General features: G+C 38.4%; 1 protein-coding gene across 1 annotated transcript in view; it reads left to right on the plus strand.

Moving 5' to 3' along the window:
- Positions 1-12,470: 12,470 nt before the first annotated feature.
- Positions 12,471-16,306, plus strand: part of SNX3 (sorting nexin 3) — a 40,490-nt gene continuing 36,654 nt past the window's right edge. The window contains exon 1 of the mRNA XM_019735072.3: positions 12,471-12,984. Coding sequence (XP_019590631.1) covers positions 12,823-12,984 — 162 coding nt within the window. The 5' untranslated portion in view covers positions 12,471-12,822. The remainder of the gene's footprint in view (positions 12,985-16,306) is intronic.

Below are 16,306 nucleotides of genomic sequence, written 5' to 3' on the forward strand. Positions count from 1 at the left end.
TACAAAATAAAAATAAACTTCATGTACGTGGATATCCAGACTTAATGAGAAAAATAATTTTTAAAGGATATTGTTCTATATGTAGCCATAGATTTGGTGTGCTCATGAAAGGAAGTGAGTTCAGGATCTTCCTTTGAACTAAAACCCAAAGAGTCTATTTTTAGAGACTCAAGGGACCTTAAAGATCTTCTGATTTTAACCAAGCCATTTTACATAGTAAGACTCAATGATTCTGAGAAATAAAGTAAGTAATTTGCCCAAAATAACACAGCTACTACCCCTTTTGAAGTTAACTGAATAGTAATATGGACTGAAAGCTGGTCTATTCAATGAGATAGTTCTTCAACTGGCCCTTAAATCAGATCTATATATAGACAAAAGTAAACCATGCCACATAGGATTTTGACTGCCACTCAAGGATGGTCATAACCAACCTAATTTTGTTGGTTAGTTGGATTTGACACAGTGCATCCAGGCAATGAAATAGAGTGAATGTTGTTCTATAGACTGCTTGTTCAGAGGAACTAAAGTGGCCTAAAATGCAGCCAGTCTTCAAAACTCAAAGATGGAATGATAAAATTATATTAACTCATTTGTTTATATGTATTAGTGCTTATACCAGGTATCTACACTCAGAATTAGCCGTGATTTGGCCTAGCTAGACCTCAAACGAATCAGCTGGGTGTGGTGTTGTGTTTTGTTTTGTTTTGTCTTCAAATGGACATCTTGGGGAGATTACTTGGATAAGTTTTAAATCAAGGTGAGTTTTATTTACCCAACTTTACTAATAGCAAAGAAGTTCTCGATGTAGACTCTCTAGATGATAAACCTGAATGAATATCTTCTAGTCATGGCATATATCTAATTTAACAAGGTTACATCCCAAAGTTGAGTGTCTCCTGCCAAAACCAAGATTGGAGAAACTAAAGGACCACATAAGGAAAGTGTCATGAGACCGCTAATGTCTATACACACCAATTGTAAGGGCCCAATTTTCCCAGCATGTATCTCACTTAGGCCAAGCAATTCTCATCAACTTCAAAGGGAGAGATGTGCATCCACAGATCTGAGTTTGCAGTACCCAGGGCTTACTCAGCAGGAATACGTAGTATAATTTATGGTATCAGGCTTCATTTCTTTAGTCCAAATCAACTCAGCTGGATTTTGAAGCTTTAGTTCTTGGAATTAATCAACTGTCCCTTAAAATAACAAATCCCCTTGGTTTTATTTCACATCAATCCTGTTGATGACCTAGGATAAGCCATAGTTTAGGCTTGTAGATTGATATGCAAGACATGTAATATAGAGCTGTATGCTATATTACCATGTAGCTTTATAGTGTCAAATTACCAAAATTTATTCTGGAGGTAATTTTATGCATAGCAAAGAGAGAAAAGCAGTACATATAATTTCCTGTTTTGCTGTTCAACAGTTTTTTAAAAAAAGTAATTCTGTTTACAAGTACTGCTTTTCAGCTTTAATTTGATACTTTACTATGAGGTAAATTATCTTGTAATGTAATTACTTTTATATAATAATTATGATCTTGAAAGTCTGCAAAGTGATTAAAGGGCATTTTCTAAGAAAGATTTCTGGATGTAAATTATGCAATTTTTCTGCTTATAGTTTTGGTGTTATCCAATTTACTATTATTATTATCATTATTATTATTATTACTACTATTAAATACTTATGAAATGGCAGATATAGAAGTAGACCTTTACAAATAACAGACTTTAGGTCAAAAATGTTTTTAATCACAGATTTCAAAAGTTGACACAAATATATCTCTGTTATCTTTTTTTAGTATTTATTAGTTTTGACTCACTCTAGTATGTTATACACATCAGCACCTGTGCCCATTTAGCAAAGAATTTCAGTACAAATCACTCTGAATTGAATAGACATCTCTAAGAAGCATTACAATTGTTGCAATATTTTTAGAAACTGAAACAAGGAAATAAACAACTTCAGTAAAAGTGATTTAAATAACAAATAATGTATCTTTATAAACAGCTTATCTCCTTGAGAACAAAGAATAAACAAGGAGACAAGGGTTTTTTTTTTTCCTTCCACGATTAAAGCAGATCACAATATGAATGGGTGAAATGTCATGAATAATTGGAGAAAATCACAGAGTAATCTTCGACAAAAACATCTGATTTATTTAAATTGTCGCTGTTTGTCTTATTAGAACCTTTATTTAACCTTGTTATCCACAATGCAGTATTCAAGCTAGTTTATCAAAAATGTACTTTGGAACTAACCATATTTTGAAAATTGTGACTTTCACAAATGCAAGCTACAGTAATGTAAACCTCCGGAGCCAGCTGTTTTACTTGAGACCTAATTAATTGACATTGAGGTAGGCTCAAATGCCTGTGAAAACCAATGTTTTGAATATAAAACATCAATAAATAAATCAAGGCTTTGAAACATTCTGTCAATAGTTTTAAGCTCAGGTTTCTGGTTAAGAGGATAGATCATCAGCCCTCCCACTACTACGTTCATCTAGATACAATATTAATCTAATATCCTCTACTCACAAACCTAACTAACCACCACCAGGCACTCCATATCATTGCATTCAAGGCCTCAGCTAGTGATCCTCCAAACCATGTTCTTTCTTTCTTTCTTTCTAGACAAAATTGTTTCTTTATTGACTCCTATACAGATTCTAGGTATTTCAGGGCTTACCACAGTGTCTGGCATGGTTCTAAATGCTTTAAAAATATTAACTCTTTAAATGCTTATAACATGCTGTGAGGTAGGTAGTATTGCCCCCACTTTATACATAAAGAAATGGTTGCACAGACTGGCAAAGTAACTTTTCTAGAATTATGAAGCTACTAAGGATTCTGCCCACGCTCTCCACCAAGCCCTGATTAGATGGAATTTATTTGCTCATAGTATTGTCTTCAACTCTGATATATTTGTATAAAATTCTAGCCGAGAGATATTTATAATATAAAACATACCAGAATGGTAATATGTAAATCATGCTAGTATTATACATAATGGATAGGAGAGATCAGAAAAAGCAAGACAGCATGGAGGTCTCTGCAACCTAACATTACCTAAAACTAAGATATGTCGGGGGCGGTGTGGGGGAGGGAGAAGCAGATGAGAAAGAAGGAAAAAAGGTGACTCATAATAGATGAATTATAAGCTACAGGGGTAAGGAAAATAGTGATAATATTTATAGCAAAAATGATGTAAATATTGGGAATTGCTTGGGGGTAAATGGGATGAAACTGATTTTAGACATGTTGAGTTTGATTTCGTCAATAGGATGACAAACAGAAATAACACATACATGGGTGCCTGTGTGAGTGCGTGGTGTGATGGGTGGCAAACATTGGAGCGATATGCCCATACTCAAGGTCGAAGTCAGTAGAAATTTGGGAGCATTAAAAGCTTAGTGGAGCAAGCCTTGGTCAAGCAGGCCTGGTCAAGCTCTCTACCAAAACCAACCCACAGGTTATGGACAAATACATTTCCTATGAGGATGTGTTCCCAAATGAATAGTTAGAAGAGCTTCTTTTTTTTTTCAAATACAACTAGGAATCAAACTTGGTATGCTAGAGAGTGTATATCTCTGTGGTGAAGGCCTTTCACTAGAACATTAACACCAATCCATAGAGACCTGCAAGGCCTTGTATCTTCCAATAGGAGTCATGTGCTCTTTTCATCCCGACATCCTCCTCTGATCTGCCATCTTTCAGACTTCCAGTCTGAGCATTCCTCAGTTGTTTCATGCATCGCCTTCTTGGGGTCAAACCAGTGAAATATGGGCAACTATTTCTCAAGTCCATTCACATTTCTCTGTATCCCCACAGCTGTTATCTTGGTTCCGCCAGAGGGATCTTTCTAAACTAAAATCAAGTCACTCCCATTCAGTGCTTTCCTTTAGAATGTCTTGAGCTAATGTCCAGAACCATAAACATGGACTCTAATGCCCTTCCTGGCCTTGTCCCCCTGGCCTTAGTCCTCGACATATTTTCCTCTCATTCCAGTACTACTGAACTAAGTGTTGCTCTTCCTTTGCTCTTGGCCTCTGCAAGTATTTATCTCTATTTCCTAAATGCACCTCCCACACACAGACACACCCAAATCACAGGCACTTTGCCTGTCAAACACCAACTTCCTGTCTCAATGTTGTCCCTTCCTTCTGGAATTCTTCCCCTACTAGTCTGAAAACTGGGCTATGTGACTCTCATCACACTCTACTGACGTTCATATGTTGTGTTTACCATCTTCCCTCTTCTCTGTGCTCCCTCCTCCCTCCATCTAGTACAGCTATACTGTCACCGCTTGGTATGTGTTTATCACATGACTGGGCACAGGGTCTGTGTGTCCTAAAGGGGACATATCTGTTCAGCTAAAGAAACCACATGATGCCATTGTTTCTGGAACGAGATCCTCTCCCTGCCCCACCAATTAATCAGTATATTTGGTATTCTTGAGATTGTCTAGATCCTTTGTACTCAGTTTGGTCTGGGGACCAGCAGCACGGGAATGACCTGGAAATGCAAACTTTCAAGCCTCCTGTTAGAAACACTAGATTAGAATCTGCATTTTCACAAGGTCTCCAGGTGATCTGTATGCACATTAATGTTTGAGAAACACAGCTCTAGATAAAATTAGTGGTTCTTTACTTAGAAAGTTGGTAATCCATTTTCTTGAGAGAAAGAATGCACATGCCTGGTTGCCGGTGTTCTGGCATCTGAAGACTTGTTTATTTTTGCCCTGATCCAGGTTTACACTAACCTTGCCTGGCCTTACAGGGTTAAAATCAGTCACTCTGCATGATGTCAGGGGCCCTTCTATCTCAAAAGGAATTCTGTGCCTATTATTTTTTGTTTCAGACGTCGACCACTTGAGTCGGGACTAAAATTGCTCATTGTCATGGCTGCTTTTGACTCTTCCCCACATTGGATCCAATGTCATTCATCAGATGAGAGTCTCTCCTATCCCGGGAATGGGCCTGCCTTATATCCCGGATATCTGAGCAGTTCTCAGCTATTGGCTGATGTGCTCAGCATTTGGCTAGAAGCAGCCTGTGGGAAATGTGGCCACAGAACAAATAACAGTAATGAATTTCAGAGCACAGCAGCTGAGGCCCTAGGTTAATTATGTTTCCTGAAGCTGGAGGTCTGAGAGGCACATTCTCATGCCTACCACAAAGAGTAAGGAGAAGATAGAAGGGGCGGGGGGAATGAATAATTGATGGAGAAGAACTTGGGAAAAGCAAGAGAGGATGATTCTGATGTTGACACAACCAGCTGGGCACAGACTAATTACCGGTATAAGAAGAGGCATTAAATCACAAACAAATATAACAAAAGGTAGAATTGTGTGTGTTGGAGGAGATACTTTGTGAAGGATCTCAGGGTGGTTAGTAAAACTCCTCAAAGATCAAACCTAAGACACAACATACTCACTAATCTGCCCATTGAGAGTGACAGTCAAGTTACCAGCAGGCGTATTTTGCTGAGCGGGGCATGCTGGCAGGGCCAGGTTTGCTCCAGCTCTCGCCTCCAGGAACACTTAGCTTCTTTTTAAAATAAAACTGTGAATAAATATACAAAGGAATCTGTGTGAAGATGTGTTCAACTAAAATATAAGTCTCCCAGGGACTCCAAACTCTTGGACTGTCCAGGGAGCAACCATGTGTTGACCTCTCCCTGACTGTGGAAGTAGAAAAGTTAACCTTTGAGAGGAGAAGAACCATCTACCGTGTTTCCCCAAAAATAAGACCTAGCCGGACCATCAGCTCTGATGCATCTTTTGGAGCAAAAATTAATATAAGACCTGGTATTATATTATATTGTATTGTATTGTATTATGTTGTACATATTGTATTATATTATATTATACAAGTCCTGGTCTTATGTTACATAAGACCAGGTCTTATATATGTTAAAATAAGACTGAATCTTATATTAATTTTTGCTCCAAAAGACGCATCAGAGCTGATTGTCCGGCTACGTCTTATTTTCAGGGAAACGCTGTACCTGATCCAAAGCCTCTGATTCTCCAGCACCAACTGGATATCTAATAATTTAATTCAATTCTGACGCTAACTGCCTGGAGTTAGGATAGACCCCCAAGGTTAAGGACTCAGTCCCGCAAGACTACTCTACTTCAGACACCAACCACAAATCAGGTGCCTAAGCTACCCATTTCTGCCCAGCTGACTACAAATTTGGTGGATTCTTATGACCCCTCATCCCCCTCAGTTTTGATATTCTTCTCAGGGAACTCAGAAAAACACTTTACTTATGTTTACCAGTTTATTTATAAAGGATACAACTCAAAATAGCCAAATGGAAGAGCACAGGGCAAGTAACGGGGGAGGGGTACAAGGAGCTTCATGTAGTCTCCTGCCAACCAACTTTCCAGGAGTCAGGGGGTGGAGCTAAAGCTGCCCACCCTGTCTTCACCTGTTTGCTCTTTCTGGTGACCAGCCCCATCCTGAAGCTATCTAGTCCCGCCCCCAAAGTCAGCATACACTCAGGTGTGGTCAAAAGGGGTCCTTAGGAAAAACAAAACATACTCCTATCACCATGAAAATTTCATGGGTTTTAGGAGCTCTGTGCCAGGAGCTAGGGATAAAGACCAATATATTTTCTATCATACCATACGCAGTCACAGAAATATACAGGATTGAACGAGAAATACATTTCTCATGCAATTTCAGGTATAATAAAACCATCTGAAATCAGTGAAAAACAGATTGTTTAGTAAATGATGTTAGAACTAGATAGGAAAAATGGGAGGAGATGGGGGAAAGATAGATCCATATTTTTCTTAGTCAAAATAAATTCCAGATGGATCAAATATTTAAAAAGCAAAATTATAAATGTACTAGGAAAAAATGGATTTTTAAAAATAACATAAGAGAAGGAAGGGTTTTCTAAGCATATTTCAAAACTCAGAAGCTGTAAGATTGATAAATTCAGCAGCATAAATTAAATTACAAAATACATAATAAAAACCATCATTGGTAAGTCAAATATTAAAAAGAGGAAGTTTATATCATACAAATTATATCCTACCAAAGACTTACCCTTTAATAGTTAATAAACTCCAACATATCAAGAAAAAGAATCAACAGAAAAATGGACCTAGGATTTGAACAAATACGTGTTAAAAATAAAGAAATAAAGGAACAACAGGCTCAAAATGGAGTCACTTGCTCCCAAGACAGCAAAACAAAACTTAATTCGTGTTTCAGCCTCTGGAATGTGACTTTTAACCAGTTAATCTGGAATTACCCAATCAGGACTACCTACTGAAGCAATCTTCATGATGGATCCCTGCCCTTCCCCCAAAGGAAGGTAACCTTGTCTGAAACAATCTACTCTTTGTTAGAAATGTCTTTTTCCTCCGCCCACTTCTGCCTACAGAAGCCTTCCATTTTGTATGGCTCCTCAGAGCCCGTTTCTGTTTGCTACATGAATCTGTTTGCGAATTCATGAATCATTGAAGAAAGCCAATTTGATCTTTAAATTTACTTAGTGTAATTTTGTTTTAACACAAGTCACAAAAAAACAAAATGGGAATGCCTTGTAAGCATGAAAAGATGCTCAACTGCACTCATATAAAGGAAAATTAAAATAAGGATATAATTTAGACTAGTAAAGATTAAAAAGTTTGATAACTTGGCTTTGGTGAATCTATGGACAAACAGGCATTTCCATCCCTTGCTGAACAGGGTGTAAACTGGTATAACCTGTACAGAAAGCAATTTTGCAATATCTCATAAATGCGTATGTCCTTTGGCCCAGTAATTCCATTTATAAAAATGTATCCTATAAATGTAATCCCATGTGTAATGACATCATATTCAAGGTTATTAATTGCAGCATTGTAAGAGTAAAAGGTTGAGATCACCATATATATTTGTCAGTAGGGGACAAGTTAAATTATGGCACATCGTGTAATGGAATACTTTGCTGCTGTATAAATGAGGCTCTGTCTTTAAGATATATTAAGGGAAATAAGGTGCAAATGTGTATCCTATGATGCCATTTCTGTTAATACGTATATACACACATTTTACATGCTAGAATTTTTTTTTTCAAAGATTCAAAGAAACACAAGAAACTGGTAACAGTGGCTGTGAATAGAAGGGGGAACTAGATGGCTGGAGATAGGGATGGGAGGTAGATATTTTAATGAATACTCTAAATGCACATTGACTTTTGAATCACGCAAACACTTTATTTAAAATTAACAAACAAACCACAGTGTTTGCAAATGATTTCCTCAATACCAAATTCAAAAATGCCCACATCCTCACAAGTTGGAAGTGGCCTGGACCTGCCTCATGCTCTGAGAAGGTCTAAGGATGACTCATGTTTTAAGTTGTAGTTCAGTGGTGAGGAAAGATACTGAGCTTCATGGCTTTTCCTTTTCCTTGTGCTGCATGAAGTGAGGTTTCCTGCTAAGAGCAAGGATGAGGGGTACAAAATGCAAGAAGAGGAGAGGCTAAAATAAGGGATTGCTGAGGCATATTGAAGGGTTGGTTAACGGAAGTTGGAAACCATACATTTGCAAAGGTGTCAGTTGGTTTGGGGTTTTTCTTCAGGAATGTTCAGCAGCCTGGGAGCGGGGATTTAGGAGATTGGTCCGAGTGTAAGAACTGAAATGCTTTGAATTGGAAAAACAATATAAAAGTGGCTATGCCTGGCCCTTGAGAAGTTTACAGGACTTCATTAGTGTTGCCACAATGCCAGAGTCTGACCCTTTGGAGGTCCACCTACTTGGTTTCATTATTTTCCGAGAGGTGATCAGGCCTGGTGGAGTGATGCATTAATCAAGCTCACAAGAGCCCAGTTGATAAAATATAAACTTCATTTACAAATTAAAATGAAAATGTAAACCAACTGCTCCCACAAGGCAGCACCTCCTTTTGCCTGTTAACAGTCTTCATAAGAAATGAAATTACTGTTAGCTAACTGTTCAGTGTCCAAAAGAAGAGGAATGGATAATCCCAAAGCCATCAAGCTGTGATCATCTAATACCCTACTCAAGGAACACAACTCTGAAGGTGCCCACAGTAACACAGGCTCACTGGCAAATTATTTTTCTAGAATTTGGCTGTTAGGAAAAAACAAAATTGGTTAAAGTTCTCTCTTTCACATCTTAGCCCATCCTTAAAATATACTTGTGTCTTCCCATACCTACTCCCTTTCTCGTTACCAGTTTTAACAGCCTGGTGTATGCACATATAAAATGCCCATATAAAAGTGCACATATACACTAACAGTGTTTTGTTTGCCAAAATGGGATCATACTGGACAGATCGTTCTGTGATCCTCACCAATACATCACGGATATTCCTCTTTTAATTCTAATAACTAAAAATGGATACATTCTAATATTCTAAGAAATAAAAATAGAACAATTTCATCTGGGGATCAAAATGTCCTGAATATTTTTAATTTTGATAAACATGATCAAATTACTTTTATCAAGGGTTGTGACAATTCAGGCTCATGTTATCAAAATAAGAGTGCCTGTTTCCCTACATTCTCCCTAATACGTTTGTTCTTTTGATTTTTGCCAATGTAATAGACAACAGTATTTCATGTTTGCTTTAAAGTACATTTAATTGATTAGTGAGGTTGAGCATATTTTTATGCTTATTCTCCATTTGCATTTCTTACCTAAGAGGCAGCATGACATAGTGTTTAAGTATATAAATTCAGGAACTAGTTTTGCCATTTTGTAAGGAGTAATCTTCAAATTATTTGGCCTCTGTGAAGCTTACCCATTTGTAAAATTGGGACAATAATGGTATCCACTCATAGAGTTGTGGTGATTTGATAAATCCATTATGTGTAAAACATGTAGAAAAGTACCTATTCATATTCTTTGCCTATTTTTCTATGGGGTTGTCTTCTTATTGTCAATTTATGTGAGTTCTTTTTATATTAGGAATATTAGCCTTTTACTAGTCTATGTGTTACATATATACTTCCAATTTTTATTATGCTTTTTGCTATATAATTTTTATTTAAAATATATGTATCTGACTTTTTTATAGTTTATTTCCCACATCGCTTAGGACGCACTTCCTTATTCAAGGTTATACAACTTTTCTCCTAAATTTCCTCTAAATATATTCATTTTTTATATTTAAATCTGTCTGGAATTTTTTCATATGTGGTATAATGCAGGGAACTAGCTCTGTGGTCCCTCTATTCCCTGAACATCCAACTGTGTCAGCACCATTTCCTCAATGAATTGAAATGCTCTCCTTGTTATGTATCATGGTCTTTATTAGGATTTGTTTCTGTACTCTATAAAGAGCCAAAACCACACTCTTGCTTATAGTGGTTTTATAATGAATTTTAACATTTGGTAAAGCAAATCCCACTTTAATTTTATTTTTCACTTTCACAATCTTCTTGGTTATCCTTCAACATAGGAACTTTAAAAAAATCTTGCCCAGTACTATCCACCCATCCCAGGCAGGGGGTAGGGCAAAACCAGCCACATTAGGATTGTCATTATAATTGCCTTCATTTTGCATAAAGTGACATTTTTCTGATTTTAAGTCCTCCTATCCAGGAACACGACTCTTTTTTATTTGGATTTTGGTTTATGTCCTTTAATAAAATTTATAATTTTGTTCCTATAGATCCTGTGCCTTCCTACGTATTTTTTTAACTTTTGGTCACTGTTGTGAATAGGCTATTTTTTCCATCTCCATTCTAACTAAACATTGCCTAGACAGAGGAAAACTATACATGAGCTTCTTTACTTTTGTTCAGCCGCTAAATTCTCTTAATACCAGTAGCCTGTTCTTCTTGGATTTTTCTAGGAATACAGTCTGTCTCCTGAAAAATAAAGGTTAAGTGTTCCTGATGTTTATACCGGGAAGCTCCTCTTTAGCTGTATGACTGCTATGCTGCTGTGCTATCCTCTGTGGTTATTTTCCCACTTCACACAATTGTTGCTGCTCTAAGAGGCCCACAAGGAATGAGGCAGAAGCTTTCTATGAAAATATCCCATGATTGCTTTGTTCAGGTGTCATGGATGACAACACAATACAGTGGTTCTTGGTCTCTTGAATTCAAAGTCATCTATACTCATTTCTTCAGCTCACTGCTATAATCATACCAGTCAAGTTCCCATTTGGTCTCTTACCACAGGAGACAGACCTAGCAGGCAGGGCGTCCTGTCTGGCCATACTAATTCCAATATTACCCTTACTCTTTGAAAGAGAGATATTCTCAGACAGGACTTCTTTAACTATCCTTCTAATGAGCTTGTCTCAGTCATTATCAATTATCTAGTTTTATTTTCTTTGTAACACCAATCACATTGGCTGGTATATTATTTATTGATTTGTCTCCCCAAGGTAGACTATATACTAGACTATAAACCTGGTAAGAGCAGAGAATTTCCATGTTACTTACGCTTATCTCTCTACGATCAAGAGTTGAAAATACCTAGTAGACCTTCTGTAAATATTTGTTGAATTAATGAATGTTGAATTTCTGAGAAATAATCACCTCATGTTTAAGTAATTTCTTTAATTCTACTGTCCTTAGTGTTATTAGGAATGGCTGCTAATAATCTGGACAATTTCTTAGATGTGTACAACTTTTCAGTTTATAGTACAGGTCAAAGTAAACAGTAAATGTTTCAAAGTAAATAGTAAATAGCAAAGTAAATGTTTCTGAAACATTAAAAAGTCAAAAATAGTTGTGGGACTATATAACATTAAGGGAGATAACTCTCCAGGCAAGTACAGAAATGTATCCTTCTACCTCAATATTCAAAAGTTGCATTTACTAGAGATGAACTACGATCTACTTGTTCTGTCTTTTTTTCATGTCTTATACAGGCTTCATTTCAAATGCTATAGAGATACGTTTACCACTTTTTTTAAAGTTTCTAGGACTTTGTGGGAAATGAAGGGGAAAAGTTGCAGGTCACCCAAACATAGGCCATTCAAGGCAGGTTTCAGCCTATCTACTACGTTATTTTTAGAGGGCCAACCAGTCAAACGGTTTGCTCGTAGCCATATGATCTCGCGAGGTCTTTTGTTTTTATTCCACTACCCTTCTTTAGGGCCTTCAATTTATCAAACCAGACACGGGTATGGTGAAACTCTCAAAGTTGGTGTCAAAGTCATCATTTGAGGCATTTGTTAATGGTTACCAAGAAAGGCACATGCAGTGGTTCAAGGTGAGGCCGTAGATGGGTTGGCATCGTTAACGGAGGCTGTTTTGTTTCGATTGCCGGCAAACCTCCATATCTCGCCGTTTGACTCCTGTGCCCGCAGTTCCCAGGGCCGCGAAGTCCATTTCCGCTGTTCTTCCCACCGCTCCGGGTCGGAACGGACCGGAAAAGACAAGCGCCAGCCACCACATCCCCGGGATCCCCAAGCACTTTGGTCGCGTTCCGGCGGCGGCGGCGCCGCGCTCGCCCGGTGCATTGTGGGCGCTGTAGTCTGGCCGGAACCTGTTGGTGATTACAAGTCCCGTGCTCCGCTCTTCCCAATCCTCCTCAAGTCCTTAGTTCCCCGCCCGGGTCTCCGCTGGGCCTCCAGGGCCCGAGGCGCGGTGTTCCGGAGAGTCAGCTGTCTCTCCCCTGGGCTTGAGAGACGGAAGCCGGAGGGGCACGGGGAGGAGCTTCGGCGCGGGGTGAACGCCTGCGCTACGTGCTCGTTCCCCTCGCGACCGCTGCGCGCGAGCCTGGTGTCCCCGCGGCGGCCAGCAGCGGCGGCGTCGGTGGAACGCGGAGGGGGCGGAGGGAGCCCGCGGCGGCGGCGGCGGCGGCGGCGGCTGCAACAGCGAAATGTCGGAGACGGTGGCGGACACCCGGCGGCTGATCACCAAGCCGCAGAACCTGAATGACGCCTACGGGCCGCCCAGCAACTTCCTTGAAATCGATGTGAGCAACCCGCAGACGGTGGGGGTCGGCCGGGGCCGCTTCACCACCTATGAAATCAGGGTCAAGGTGAGGCCGTCTTTCCCTCCTACTGTGAGACCTCTCCTACGGTCCCAGGTTGCCCCCAGCCGCCTCAGGAGCAGATCCCCTTAGGCGGCTGAAGCTGCCCCGACTGGGAGCCTCTGGGTGACTCTAGGGCGGCCCTGTCCGTGGGCGGGGTCGTCGGCCAGGGTCTCTCTTCGTGTAGGGCTTGGATGGGGGCTGCTGAGTGAGCTGAATCCAGCGCTGGCATTTGGAGAAGGTGCTAGAAGAACGGCGTGGGTTGAGCTCCGCTAGCCCCTCAAGCAGCTGATCTAAGAATGACATTTGAGTTGGAAAAGGGTAGATCTTTCGAGAACACTGAACACAGCCCTTCTGGAAGGGAGGTAGATGTGACTTGAGATGGGGGGGTTTGCGCAAAGTTGAAGCGTTCCCAGTTTTCTTTTTCTGGACACTTTTCCTCCGAGGTGGCCAAGCCAAGCTGATTGCTCCAGACTCTTCCCAAGCTATGAGACTAACCTAGGTGGTACACTTTTCTGAACAGAACCTAATGGGAGTTCACAAAAGCCTGACAAATTTGTAAGGCAGAGCAGGTGAGAACGGTGATTGGAAATGAGTGACCTTAGCACTCTGGGCCACGTCCGGCTGAAGTCTGAGGTGTGGCGAGTGTTGTCTACCTCACAATCCAAAGCTACTTTAAGAAAAACTTATTCGTTTGGGGATCTTGCTTTCTTGATTTGGAGATTTGCACTTCACTGAATGAATGAATCAGCTGAAGTAGAAAAACACTTATAATTTCATAACTAGTATTTGTTGGCAATAAGTAATTCAGATGATTTGAAAGATGTTAATTGAGAATAGTGCTTCTCTCTGTAGTTCAGGATTAAAGAACTTTCTTATGTCTGGAAGTAGCTTTAAAAATTAATTACATAAAGTGAATCCAGCTGTTAAAGATGACAACAAGAAATTATTTTATTGAAAATTAAGCATAATAAGAATTTAGGTTTAGAGTAATCACAATTTACATAACAAGTTACTATTAACGTTTCAGTGGAGTAATTTCTCCCTAACTTATGCCCTTTTTTGTGGTAAAAAACATGAAATTTACCATCTTAACTATTTTTAAGTGTATAGTTCAGTAATATTGAGTATTTTCACACTGCTGTGAAACTTACACACTTAAAAAATGATGTACTTATGTAGCGTTGCTAAAAAAATTAATAGTCATCAAACTTCAGTTTAAGATATGAAACTAACAGTTTAATGTTACACGCCACCCTTATCTCCCTATGTATGTGTAAGATGTGAGCCATAAGCAGTCTTGTTATAGCGAAACTGCGAATCCAGGCGTCAGTGTACCTAGGGAGGTACATTACCAAGTAAGCCTAGTGGAAAAGTAAGGCTTTTTATTTTTTTTAATCTTTTGGAATGTCCTAAATGTATGGCAGATTGTTCACTACAACAACTTCCTCTTTTACCCTTACTCACCAGCACGTTTTCCTTTCTTTATTTTGCTGAAACAGAATTTGGTATTCCTGTTTCTAAACTTCCATAGCTAGTATTTCCTGTCACACAACTGAAGTGGAATCTCCTGCCTATACATCCTCCATTTAGTAACTTTGGGTTTATCTTGCAGTGTGCATTATATTAAATAGACTCTAGTGTGATAATTCAATTATTTTAAAAACGTATACTTTATTACCAAATAGCTGATGTGACATTTAAAAATAAGTTGTGTTTATGGTGTGATCATTTGCATTTTAAAGAAAATAATCCTTTTTAAGAATGATTAATGAGTTACAGAATTAATAAAGTGTGCACCTACACTGGTTTGTATGATATAAACCAGTTTGTTGTGTGTTAATAACTGTTACAATCATAAATGCGGATGCCCTCTAAGAAAATGTAATTGGGTTTCTAATGCTCATGAAATGCCATTGTGATTTCTCTTAATATGTAATGTGTTAACTTAAAATTCAGGACACCATGTAGTAAGACATTAGGTCTTATTTTAAGCATCAGATGGTTTTTGAGAATAATTACAGGCTTGTGTTAAAGGAGAATGGCCAGTGAAATGAATGGGTAAATCGTTTGTTTTTTAATGTTATTTATTACTACTTTTCTAAACTGTTGCTGCTCTCCCTACAGCCTGCCTTTTGCTACTGAATTTGCCAAGTGCAAACCATTTTATGTTTCAGAGCTTGGGTCCTTAAACTGTCTTAGAGTTAGTCTTTAATTCTGGTCTTGAGAAAAATGTTCAATTTTATAGGATCTGATTGAAATTACTCTAATTCACAGAGTAATTTTATCTGGATGGTGCACTTTAGAATGCAAGTTTTCCAATCTCCATTTATCTTTTGGTTTGAGGATAGTGTTTAAGACTATTAGGATCACTTGATTAGTATCTTTGGGCTTTTGAAAATAATTGGTAGTGTTAATGTTTTCTTAAATTGTTCTAATGGGTAGGTACAGCAGAGAGCACCATAAATGATTAAAGGTTTAGGAAAGCTCAGGGCCTAGAATTATTTTGACACATTAAAAAGAAGGCTAAAGGGGAAATTCAGTCACGTTTATGAAGTTTGTGCTATCATGTAACTTTTAAATTTCTGGAGATTTTAATTAAGATCTATTATACCTAGAGCCAACTGTTTGGAACAGGAGTGAAGTTAAGGCTCTTTCTTGAGCTCTGAATTCAGAGAATAGAGTTATCATCAGTAATTAGCAGAGTGAGGTACAAAATCTAAGCTCCACTTCCCCCTTGTAGAATAGGTATGATAATAATAGTACCTACCTCATAGGACTGAGTGAGATAATGCATATAAATCTCTTTTGCACAATGACTGGTACATAATAAGCACTCAGAGCTTACCTCTTTCTAAATACATTTATCTTCTAAATCAAAGGTCAGTTATCAGCTGCATTTTCTGTATTAACATGCAGTTGAGTTATTAAAATTGTTAGATTTTTCTTATCAAGAAACCTACTTGGCATGGAAGTATACTTTCATTGAGGTAAATGTATTTTAAAAAGCCATCTTGTTTAGTACTAAATCAAATAGACTTTTTTCAATGTTTTAAATATTTATTATAGTTTGCGTGGTTCCATGTGGAAAGTTGTGATGCCATTTAGAACACGATAAATTTCACATTTAAGACCAAAAATACTGAGTAACTACTCTGTATCTTAAGGCAATATGGTTCCTGTGACTGTACTGTACTAGTATTTTTTCCAGTTTTATTGAGATATAATTGACATATAACATTGCATTTGTTTAAGGTGTACCATATTATGATTTGCTATATATCGGGAAATGATTACAATAAGCTTAGTTAACATTCATCACCTCATAGAG

The sequence above is a fragment of the Rhinolophus sinicus genome, chromosome 2, assembly GCF_057876585.1.
Source record: "Rhinolophus sinicus isolate RSI-liver-muscle chromosome 2, RSI-T2T, whole genome shotgun sequence".
Taxonomy (NCBI): domain Eukaryota; kingdom Metazoa; phylum Chordata; class Mammalia; order Chiroptera; family Rhinolophidae; genus Rhinolophus; species Rhinolophus sinicus.